The 12,129-nt window shown below is 44.0% G+C and overlaps 1 protein-coding gene across 2 annotated transcripts in view; it reads left to right on the plus strand.

Annotated features, from left to right (window-relative positions):
* Positions 1 to 469: 469 nt before the first annotated feature.
* Positions 470 to 12,129, plus strand: part of LOC121432517 (nucleolar protein 10) — an 84,754-nt gene continuing 73,094 nt past the window's right edge. Inside the window, exons 1-7 of one of the 2 annotated variants that reach the window (XM_041630509.1) lie at positions 470 to 614; positions 2,640 to 2,685; positions 4,251 to 4,349; positions 8,344 to 8,421; positions 9,964 to 10,001; positions 10,717 to 10,853; positions 11,817 to 11,882. In XM_041630509.1, coding sequence (XP_041486443.1) covers positions 549 to 614; positions 2,640 to 2,685; positions 4,251 to 4,349; positions 8,344 to 8,421; positions 9,964 to 10,001; positions 10,717 to 10,853; positions 11,817 to 11,882 — 530 coding nt within the window. In that variant the 5' untranslated portion in view covers positions 470 to 548. Of the gene's footprint in view, positions 615 to 2,639; positions 2,686 to 3,017; positions 3,120 to 4,250; positions 4,350 to 8,343; positions 8,422 to 9,963; positions 10,002 to 10,716; positions 10,854 to 11,816; positions 11,883 to 12,129 lie in introns of those variants that run through there. The other variant, XM_041630510.1, reaches the window with a different exon arrangement.

Raw genomic sequence — 12,129 nt, forward strand, 5'->3', positions numbered from 1 at the left:
GGCTTTGGAGAAAGCATTACTTAACCTTTCTCTTTCCCAGATTCCACTTTTCATAACGTAAACATTTAGAGGGAAGAGGACACGGAGGAAGCCTGGAGAGGGTTCTCGCCAGCAGTCAGCCTCTTCGGAATTAAAGCCGTTCCAAGTCCTCAGATCTGGACCACAGAGGCAGCCCGTACTGAAGGAGCAACCTACGAACTCTCTATAAACGGTAAGCGCTGTTATTACTGCCACGTATTTGTCTCATACGTTACCAGGTTCAAGCTTACTTCCTCACCTCACGCTTTCTCTTACAATTTCCCTTTTCATTTTACTTTTTTCAGCTCTCAGAGCCACTGTAAGTTTCTGCAGACCTCTTCCGTTGTGCTTCCGCACCTCAGCCCTCTGCCGGAGTCCGAATGAGCGCGCACTTCCTGCGCCCGGAAGTGCGTCATCACCCCGCGCCAGTTCCCACACGCTGCACCGGTGCGCCTGGGATTCGGATGCTGGAGTACCGAGGGGCCCGTGTTCTGTGACTGCTTGCCGGGTTCCGGGTGCTCCGCGCCGCCATGCAGGTCTCGAGCCTCAACGAGGTGAAGATTTACAGCCTCAGCTGCGGCAAGTCCCTCCCTGAGGTGAGTCTTCATCTCCTCGTCACCGTCGCTGCCCCTCTCATTGCCCTAGTGATATGTCTTTAATTTATCGACGACTGAGTGTGCTGGCTGGTTTTACGTCAGCTTGACACAAGAGTTATCTGAAAGGAGGGAACCTCAGCTGAGAAAATGCCTCCATGAGGTCCAGCTATAGAGTATTTTTTTTTAAAATTAATGAGTAACGGGAGAGGTCCCAGCTCACTGAATGGTGTCATCCCTGGGCTGGTAGTCCCGGATTCTATAAGGAGGCTGAGCAAGCCATGGGAAGCAAGCCAGTAAGCAGTACCCCTCTATAGCCTCTGCATCAGTTCCTACCTCTAGGTTTCTGCCTGTTTGAGTTTCTGTCCTGACTTCCTTCCGTGATGCACCGTGATGTGAACCGTAGCTGAAGGCCATGGTGTTTTATCATACACAGTGACCATAAGACATCACTTTTGTTCTTCTTGTGTTAGGTTCTTGTGAGAGCATGCTGACTGTTTAGAAACCATTCTCACATCCTTTATTTTTTTTATTTTTTTAAATTTTTTTTGGTTTTATTTTTGAGACAGGGTTTCTCTGTAGCTTTGGAGCCTGTCCTGGAACTAGCTCTTGTAGACCAGGCTGGCCTCGAACTCCCAGAGATCCACCTGCTTCTGCCTCCCAAGTGCTGGGATTAAAGGTGTGCACCACCACTGCCCTGCTCTCACATCCTTTAGTAGAAACATCATTGCCTGAAATACAGTCAGAGCAATATCGTCATAGAGTAGCAACTCCCTTACTGCAGAGAGAAGAAAACCTCTGGCCCATCCCCAGACATTTGAAAGTGTCATTCTGGTGTACACAATGTCTCTATTGTATACTTAAGGTCTTGAGAGGGGAGTCTGCATGAGTAGAGAGATTATTCTGCCCTATCTAGTAAGAATAGTACATTGAACTGGGCTGTGGTGGCGCACACCTTTAATCCCAACACTTGGGAGGCAGAGGTAGGTGGATCTCTGTGAGTCTGAGGTCAGCCCGGTCCACAGACTGGTTCCAGGACAGCTAGGGCTGTTGCTCAGAGAAACTCTGTCTTGGAAAACAAAAAGCAAAAACAGCAACAACAACAAAAAAGAATAGTACATTGGCTTTGCCCTTTTAGAAATGATGGATATTTTTTTTTCTCATTTCTTTGGGGCTTTTAACTTTGAATTTATTGACATTTTAAGCTGGACAATTACTTGTTGCTAGTGTTGTCTTATAGGCTGTTTGCCAGCTTCCCTAGCCCATACCCACTAGATACCAGGATTACACCTACCAGATGTGATGGCAGACTGAATCTTCAAGAATTGCCGTAAGCCCTCTGGGGAACAAAATTGCCCCAGTCGAGACCTATCCGCTCAGTGTCACTGTAGTTGACAAGTGTTTCATCATTGCTGTTCATTCAACTGCTGCCTGCAGAGCAGAATCTGTGTTCAGTGAATGTGGAATGTGTCAGTTAAAAAATATCATTTCTTATCCAGGGTTGGCTATTAGGCCAGTTGTATATCTGTTCTTATTCTTTGTAAGAAATAGACTTTAGTTAGCAAAGAGACACATTTATAATCCTAGCATGTGGGAGGCTGAGACAGGAAGAGTGTGAGTTTGTGGGGTTTAGTCTAGGGTAAAAAGCTACATAGTGTGACTATGTGTCAACACAGAGGAGCATACACACACACACACACACACACACACACACGATGGCACTCACTCCTCGTTGAAACTGAAACCCATCATTGAGAGCTTCTGCATTCTCTTAGCTTAGATGGATTAATTTTATTCTTTTTTTTTTTGCTTTGTAAAACAGCTATCCAAAATTTTTTGTTTAGTATATGTAAATGTATTTTTAAAAATCCAGAAGATATACTATCATGCAGTTAAGATTCTAGAATAGCCCCACTTTCCATTTTATTGTTTCCTGTAAGTTTGCGGTTTTTAAAATGAACTTTTATTTTTTTGCGAGCAGAAGACAATCCCGGTGTGTTTTAAAGCGCAGCATCTGTTCTCTCCTAGTGGCTTTCTGACAGGAAGAAGAGAGCGCTGCAGAAGAAAGATGTGGGTAAGTATCCACAGTGCTCCTGCTGTCAGTGTCTCATGTGACAGTGTCTTCAGCTCTGGCTTTCCAGTGTGGGGTGTAGGAAGTGAGCTTTTGTCCTGCTGATGGTGTGGATCTTGGTTTTACCTCCTTTTCAAGCTAACAAGTTAGCCTCTTCTGGCTTCATGGGTGGCATCAAGGCTCCAGGGTCAGAGACAGACTCACGGCATGGCACAGATGGTACGACCTCTGCATGTTTGTCCCAGCTGCCCTTCGAGTCCCTTGGGAGGGCTTCAGCATGGCTTGGATGAGGTGTGCACACTGGGGGTTTGTGTTTCAGGGAGGAACCCTGAGGTGGGAAGCCCATGGCTTTGCTAGCAGGCAGTAAACAGGCCTGCCCTTCAGTGACCTCGTCTGTCAAAATTCTCAGCTGCCAGGAACCCGGAAACATGGCTCAGGTACAAGTGGCCAGACCCTTGCAGGACTGCCGCACTAAGCAAGATGCATAGGAACACACGAGGCCTAAGGAGGACTGTCTTTCCCGACAGTTCCATAATTGCTTTGTGGGCCAGAATCCTTTTTTTTTTTTTAATTAGTATGCACTGTGTTTTGCCAGTGTATATTCTTTATGATGATGTCAGATTTCCTGGAACTGGAGTTACAGGCGGTTGTGAGCCGCCCTGTATGTGCTGAGAATTGAACCAGGTTCTCTGGAAGAACAGCCAGTGCTCTTGACCACTGAGCCATCTCTCCAGCCCCAGAAACTTTATCTGTTAGTTGAATCTCTCAGTTTTGCAATACAAAGACAGTAAACTTTTTTTTTTTAATGAACAAAAGAACTTCACATATAAAATGTCTGAATGTAAACAATGAGATTGAATTGTAACTTAACTGACTTTGATAAATTTATTTCCATTAAAGTTTTTCAGTTCAGGTGCTGTAGATGAGAGGAAACTTATCTTCCTTTTAACTGAGTCTTTTAAAAATTGAGCATGAGGAGCTTTCTGGCTGTGAGATTGAGATCTTTTGGCAAGCTTCTTGGGAAAATAGCTTTTATATAAAGTACCAAAGTCAGGTGGAAAATGAGATTTTTAACTCAGAAGAAATGCTGTTTGGAGCTCACAGATTCGGGTTTTATCTGATCCCCTTCCAGTGTGCTCATGTGTAACAAAATGGCTTCAGAGTATTTATGGGAAGAAACTGTTTTTGGGCCTGCTGTCCATGTGCCACTGGTTCCTGGGGCCTGTGGTGAGGCAGCATATTGTGGTGGGAGCTCATGGTGCAAGGGATGGCTAACTAAACAGGAAGCAAGAGGAGATAGAATAAATGGGTGGCCTATAGTCTCACTGGGCTCCATAGCTCATAAGTTTTACCATCTCCCAATTAAGCCATGAACCTAGGAACCAGACCCTGGTACCCTTGGGCCTTTTGGGGGGCAGTTCAGATCCAAACTGTTAAAGAGGAAGGAGCTAAGAAGAAGCTGGGTGAGCTGTGATGGGGTTGTCTCAGGCCTGGGAACCTTCGAGTTGTATACTCTCTTCTCTCCTGATGCCTGTGCTGAACTAGTTTCTTCCTCCTTCTCTCTGTAGATGTTCGTAGGAGAATTGAACTTATTCAGGATTTTGAAATGCCCACTGTGTGTACCACTATCAAGGTGTCAAAAGATGGACAGTACATCTTAGCGACGGGTAAGCATCTTTGTGGTTATGATTTGCATGTGCTCCATAACAGGAAGTGCTCTAGTAGGAAGGGTCACCCTCCATGTTTACCCCAGTGTTTACTTATAATCACTTCAGATGCACAGAAATGCTCAGGAGAGTTAGACGAGCACATATTTACCTGAGAATTAGATTCTTCCATGAACAGTTTGCTGTGTTTCTCTATCAATACATATAGTTTTTTTTAATGACTTTTCAGAATAGGTCACAAATAGCTTTTAATTTTTAGTTTCTATTTTTTGGTTTTTGGGCTTTCCATGTATCCTAGTCTGGTCTCAGACTCATATCTCCCCTCATTACCTCCACTTTCAGTTGCTGAGAAACAGACATGTGCCTCCACCCCAGGCTTTGCTCCACTCTACTTGAACGGCTTCATACATAGCAAGCCAGTCCCTTTGTGCTGTGTTAATGGCTGTCTCAGCACCCATGCTGTCCACATCGCTAAGCCCGTTTTTTTCCATTTATTATTTTTATTTTTGGTGTATGAGTGTTTTGCCTGTATGTCTTGAAGTGTATTACACATGCCTTGTGCCCTGAAAGCCAGAAGAGGGCTTTGGAACCCAGGAACTGGAGTTACACACAGTTGTGAGCCATTATGTGGGTGCTGGAAACCAAACCCTGGTTCTTTGGAAGAGTAGCCCGTTTCTTAACTGTGAGCTAATCTCTCCAGCCCTTTAGCTTCTGCTTTTATTTCGAGAAACTGGTAAGGAGGGTTAGGAAGATGTGAGCTATTTGGGCACAGGTACTGAGGACTAGAAGGGGCTTAGACCTTGAATTCAGATCCAGAGACACTAAATGGTGGTGTCCAGTGCTCCAGGGTGTAGATTAAGTAAGAGAGAGGTTTTTGTCTTGTTTTCTTTTTTTGACAGGTTCTCACTCTGTAACCCTGGTATCCTAGAACTGGCTGTGTAGACCATGCTGGCCTCAAACTCATGGAGATCCTCTAGTTTGTGCCTCCCAAGTGCTGGGATTAAAGGTGTGCACCACCACACCTGGCAGGGAGGTTTAATGCTAAATTATATTTCCTTTTATGAAATCATTCTCTACTCTGACAAGATTAATTCCTTTTTTACTTAGAATCCTTGGGTTTAGCTCGACAGTGGTGGTGCACACCTTTAATCCTAACACTTGGGAGGCAGAGGCAGGCGGATCTCAGTGAGTTCGAGGCCAGCCTGATCTACAAAGTGAGTTCCAGGACAGCTAGGACTGTTACACAGAGAAACCCTGTCTTTTTTTTTTTTTTTTTTTTTTTAATTATTTATAATGTATACAGTATTCTGTCTGCATGTATACCTGCAGGCCAGAAGAGGGCACCAAATCTCACTGCAGATGGTTGTGAGCCATCATGTGGTTGCTGGGAATTGACCTCAGGACCTCTGGAAGAGCAGACAAAGCTCTTAACCACTGAGCCATCTCTCCAGCCCCAACCCTGTCTTGAAAAACAAACAAAAACAACAACAAAAAGAATCCTTGGATTTTACTTTTTATCTTCAAAAACACCATTTTCATCAAGAATTTGTGAACATTGATAGTGATCTCAGAACCGAAGTTTTGATTTTAATTGCTTTTATTTTAAATAACTATGTACACAGCTAGTGGCTGTCATGGTTGGGTGTCAGCGTGGTTGGGTGCAGAGTCCTTAGCACCTCCTTCTTTGGCCCTTTAGACTCAGGGTGCCACTTGCTGTCTGCTTACTTCAGTAGAGCTAGCACTTTCATCTTTGATTCTGCCACTGTCTCCATCTCTGTCACTGTCCTAGAACTTGTGGCTAAAACAAGTTGGATAAAATTTGTCTTTGGAGATGTTTTAGTCTAGTTGGGGAAATCAACTTCCCCAGGAAGCCAGTCCAGGGGACGTGTGAACTGTGGACCTGTCGCAGAGCTAAGCAGCCTCTTGGTTTCTTTTGGAAACATTCAGTTTAGAATCAGGCCAGATTCAAATCTGCTCCTCTCCTTGCCAGTGCTGGGGATCAATCCCAGTGCACTAGCGACTGAGCAACGTCCAGCTGCAGAGCTATCCTTAGTGTCCTCGTGAGACTTTCCTGGGACACAGGGATGAAAATGGACGCAGAAGTGCTGATTTTATACAACTATGTGCTTTTTGCCACATTTTCTTTCTCTTGAGAGTCAAGATGATACAAATGAACCTTGTAGACAATGCAGAAATATAAAGGAAAAACAAAGCCAAGCACAATAGGAGCAAAGGCCCTGCATATATTAATAGTTTTTCCTAAGGCCCATCACATAAAAGTCATTGTCCAACAGTGGATTCAAAAAAAGTCTGCATGAAATCTCAAGGTCCAAATCAGGAGCAGAAGGAGAGAGAGCACGAGTAAGGAACTCAGGACCGCGAGGGGTGCACCCACACACTGAGACAATGGGGATGTTCTATCGGGAACTCACCAAGGCCAGCTGGCCTGGGTCTGAAAAACCAGCATGGGATAAAACCGAACTCACTGAATATAGCGGACAATGAGGACTACTGAGAACTCAAGAACAATGGCAATGGGTTTTTGATCCTACTGCACGTACTGGCTTTGGGGGGGCCTAGGCAGTTTGGATGCTCACCTTACTAGACCTGGATGGAGGTGGGTGGTCCTTGGACTTCCCACAGGTCAGGGAACCCTGATTGCTCTTCGGGCTGATGAGGGAAGGGGACTTGATCGGGGGAGGGGGAGGGAAATGGGAGGCGGTGGCGGGGAGGAGGCAGAAACCTTTAATAAACAAATAAATAAAGTCTGCATGCTTTTCTGCTCTGGGAGGGCTTATTGTTGCTTTGGGAGGCAGATGTCTTCTCTGGCCTAGAGCTTATGTGCCTTTTGCCTCAGCTTCCTAACTGCTGGGATAATAGGCATGCATCACCATGCTCTGTATATTTCAGTGTTTTCTTTTTTTAATGAAATCTTAGGTTTTATGCATGCTAGAAAAATGATCCCCTCTCCCCCCGTAATATCATGTTTTGCTTTTAAAAATAGATCCTTGTTTTTCCTTATTGCAAGCATGGGGTATTTGTCTGAAATACAAAGAGTATAGAAGGCTGTGACATAAGATGTGAGCGTCCCCAGATTGTGCTTTAGAGGTAGTTGCTGTGTCTGTGCTTCCTTGTCCTTCCTGTGCTGCAGCCTTTAGCTGTACAGAGTTCGGATCATATGCACTGTGTTGTAGCAGTCACCTCTGGGCCTGAGCGCACTTCTTTCTGTAACACATTTTAGGAGCCGCTTAGGCGGCTCAGCAGGTAAAGGTGCTTGCTGCCGAGTGTGACAACCTGAGTTTGATACTGGAACCCATGTGGTAGAAGGAGAGAACCAACTCTCCAGCAGTCTTTGGGAACCTGCTCATCTTTATGTGCTTCCTGTTTTGTGGTGTGGGTTTACCATTGATTATTGATGTATCCACTGATAGATCAATGAGTTCTTTTGCTTTTAGACTCTGGCCATGTGTGACAGAAGTTGGAGTGGACATTTTTCCCATCGCAGGTGTGCTCGTGGCTGGGTTTTTGTAGTTCTCAATTTGTGTAAGCTGACATATAGTTTTAGAGTGGTTCTCCATCACACACACACAGACCTTCCAGGTATTGGAGATTATCAGGGAAGTTGTATCAATTTGTTTATGGCTAATTTTAACTGTTTCACTGATACAAGCATTAAGATATTAAGCATCTTTTTCATCTGTTCTCATGGCAGCTGTTTGATTGTTTCTGTTACTTTTACTTTTGATAGTTTCTGTTACTCTTACTGGATTGTGCGTCTTCTTAGGCATTATACATCATTCTCTGTGACTTGCTTGCTTTCCCTTTGTCATTCACTTTGGGATGCTTGTATGGTGCTGCTGTTAAAGCCCTCCCTTTCTTCGATTTGATGATAACTGTCTTACCTCAGGATAGAAAGGACATGCAGCAGTTTCGTAGGGTGTGACTATGAAGAGTATGTTCTTGGGATTTCTATCAATTTAAATTTTTTTTATAGGAACTTATAAACCTCGGGTTCGGTGTTATGACACCTATCAGTTATCCTTGAAGTTTGAGAGGTGCTTGGATTCAGAAGGTAAGAGGCTAACTTTGAACTCATGGATAGCTTTTTGTATTTGTCAGTCATGCTGCTTTTTAGAATGGGAATGGGTTGTGTAGTGGGTTTTGGTTGCTGTGGATTAAATAGTTAAATATGTTGCTGCACTTACAGGGCCCTTGGCTCTGCATAGGGCTACCCTCAGTAGGTCGGCCAGGTGGGCTGTTGAAGGCTCATCAAGAGTCTGCTTCACCAGGTGGTAGTGGCGCACACCTTTAATCCTAGCACTTGGGAGGCAGAGGCAGGTGGATCTCTGTGAGTTCAAGGCTAGCCTGGTCTACAAGAGCTAGTTCCAGGACAGGCTCCAAAGCTACAGAGAAATCCTGACTCGAAAAACCAAACCAACCAAACAAATAAGTCTACTTCCAGACTCAGTTTATTGTGGCCGTGGGACTGGGTGGTGGGGTCTCCCTTCTCGCTGGATCTCAGCTGGGCTCCATTTCGTTTATAGAGGCTGCCAGCACTCTGCCCCAGCTGAAGACCTCTTTCACATCTTTCTTTTTAGTCTTCATTATTTTATCTCACGTGAATGGGTATTTTACCTGCATACATATCTGTGCACCATGCATGTGCCTGATACCACAGGAAGCCGGAAGAAGGCATCTGATCCTCTTTGACTGGAATTATAGATGGCTGTGAGCTGCATGTGGGTGCTGGGCCTTAGACCTGGCTTCTCTGGGAGAGCAAGTGCTCTTAACCACGAAGCCCTATCCCTGGCCCTGAGAGACCTCTTCTGTTAAGAGATCCATCTGATTAAACAAAACTTTCCATTGTCATACCATATAACATGACCCCTGGGAGCAGTGTCTCAGTAACTGCAAGGCTCCATACCTACTCTCACCAGGGGGACACAGAAAGCACACTAAAATGACACAGTTAACTTATCAGTTAGTCTAATGTTAGGATCAAGGGGAAAGAAGTTAGTGGGATGCAGTGTTGTGTAGAAGTGCCAGCATAGCATTCTAGTCCCCCCTTTGCTTCTGAAGAACGGCAGGAACTCTGTGTGCCATCCATAGCTGTTACTATTTTCCTCTGGAGGTCAACTTTGTTTAGGCAAAAGCTACTGTTGCCTCTTTTTCCTTCTTTTTATTTTGAAACAGGGTTTCTTCCTGCAGCCATAGCTGGTTGGAAACTCCTTATGTAGACCAAGCTGGCCTCAGACTCGCAAAGATCTTCCCCCTCCCGAGGCACGATCCAGCACTTGACTCCCCAGCCTGGGGCCCTTTGTAAAGCAGTGCTCTAAAGGGCGCTCTTCAGTTTCTGTTTGAAAGTCTTAAAAACCATTTAGGACGTCTCAGTAAGGCAGTAGTTAAAATTTTAAGGAGTCATAATTTGTAAATTCTCTTTAATTCTATAAAAAAAATCTAGTGGGACTTTTCTTGTTTTATGTAGAAGTAGAAATAATATTTGTGTACAGTTATTCACCAGGCAAAACCAATTAGAATCCTCACAAGAAGCCTGTGCTTTTACTAGGACACTGGTCGATAATTGTGGTTTCTTTTTTCTATTGCTACTTTTCAGTTGTCACCTTTGAGATTTTATCTGATGACTATTCAAAGGTATTTACTTTTTATTTTTATTTATATGTGTATGTGTGTTTGTGTGGATGTCCACCACATGTGTGCAGTTGTGCTTAGATACCAGAAGAGGGCATCAGATCACCAGGTGGTTGTGAGCTGCTGTGTAGGTGCTGGGATCTGAACTCAGGTCCTCTGCAAGAGCAGCAGGTGCTCATCACTGCTGAGCTGTCTCTCCAGCCCTGGAACTCATTTTTCTAATAAATATTTCTTCTATCTTCCCAGTATTAAGTTAAAAATCACTGTGTAGTAATAGATAATTTATTATTCTATTGATTTTTGGCCAGGTGCATGCATGACGTGTACTATCTTTTAAATCAGCATTGGGGGAGAGAACCTTTGCTTGACTAGTATCATTGGTTCTCAGCATTATAGGACCTCGCCTGTTTTCTAAGGAACTTGTAACAGTTGCCCTTTGCCAGGTGTCTAATGGTCTCTATCTGTAGTTCTGATCATTGATACTGGCCTAGGCTTGTTTGCCAGGTTGCCGTCATCTCTAGTATTGATTAATTTACATTTAAACACCATGCAAACTTTATACACACTTCTGTAGTCTGCTAAATGAAAGTGTGTGCACATAGGTCTGTGTATTTGCATACAGAGAGTAAGGAGGGGGAGAGATGAAAGTTTTTCTTGTTTGGTAGTTTTAGTGATGTTGAAAGTTAAGCAGACTAGACTTTGATTGTTTTCTTTCCAGATCGTCTTCTTGCATAACGACAGATATATCGAGTTTCACTCACAGTCAGGTTTTTATTACAAAACCAGAATTCCCAAGTTCGGCAGAGACTTCTCTTACCACTACCCATCCTGTGACTTGTACTTCGTTGGTGCGAGGTATCGATCAGTGTTTTTTTCCTTTTCACCTCTCACACAGCTAGCTTCACTAGATGATCTGTAGACAAATGTCCTCAATAGAGAAAGTGATGTGTTGTTAGTGTGGAAGGGACTCAATCTTAGAAAAAAGGATTAACAACAAAAATCTAGTAGTTTACCTAGTTGATACATAGTTTTTAGTGGGTGGTATTACTGTAATGTTTTATTTTATTATTTTAATTTATTTACTTATTATGTATTCAGTGTTCTGTCTGCATGCATGCCTGCAGGCCAGAAGAAGGCACCAGATCTCATTACAGATGGTTGTGAGCCTCCATGTAGTTGCTGGGAATTGAACTCAAGACCTCTGGAAAAGAGCAGTCAGTGCTTGTAGCTGTTGAGATCTCTCCAGCCCCATTATAATGTTTTAGCATCTGATATTTGCTCACTAAGATCTTTTTGAAAGACCTGACTTTAAAATATGCATGTGTCGAGTGTTTAAGCTAGAACCCACACAAGTCTCACAGAGTAGCCCTGTTGCTGAGTTTACAAGACGCTGTTGTTTAGTTTTGGTTTTGTTCCTCAAGGTTTTCTTTACCCCCTGAGCTTCTAGTTCCTGCTTTAAGCTTGTTCAGTATTTTGTCATTAATGTCATATATATTTAGGGGGGCTGGGGACATGGCTCAGTGAGTAAAGTTCTTTCTGTGCAAGTGTGGGGACCTGAGTTCAGATCCCCAGTGCTGAGCTATGAGGGAGATCCCCTGGAGTGACAGGTGGTTGTGAACGGTCTGAGGGGGTGCTGGGAACTAAACTCGGGTTCCTGCAAGAGTCTCAGCTCCTCACCTCCAAGACTTAGAATAAGTTTTTTATCAGCTTTTCAGAGTGAAGTGATGGCTTACGGGTGATAGCTTTGCATGTGCTTCTGAAGCTTATGTTTACTCACAGAAATGCTTGTCGCTTACCGGGTCTCTTTGTTACTTGCAGCTCTGAAGTGTATAGATTAAATTTAGAACAAGGGCGTTACCTGAATCCTCTCCAGACAGATGCTGCGTGAGTACCTCAGCCCTACTGCTCTATTTTGCCCAGGAGATGGAGCCAGAGGCTCGTGTTGTCATCAAGTGACCTAGTTGCGGTCCTATTTAGTAGGATATCATTAACTATGCTCTTAATCGGAACTGAAGGTGTTGTTCGGTTTCTTTTTTCCCCTAACACCATCAGTCCATCTTCTGTACTTAGTATACACAAGGCCCTTGGTTCGCCGCTAAGCAGATAAATAAATGAAGGACTCGTTTTTTTT

The sequence above is a fragment of the Microtus oregoni genome, unplaced genomic scaffold, assembly GCF_018167655.1.
Source record: "Microtus oregoni isolate MIOR12 unplaced genomic scaffold, Mior012 000034F_ref0000314, whole genome shotgun sequence".
NCBI classification, from domain to species: Eukaryota; Metazoa; Chordata; class Mammalia; order Rodentia; family Cricetidae; genus Microtus; species Microtus oregoni.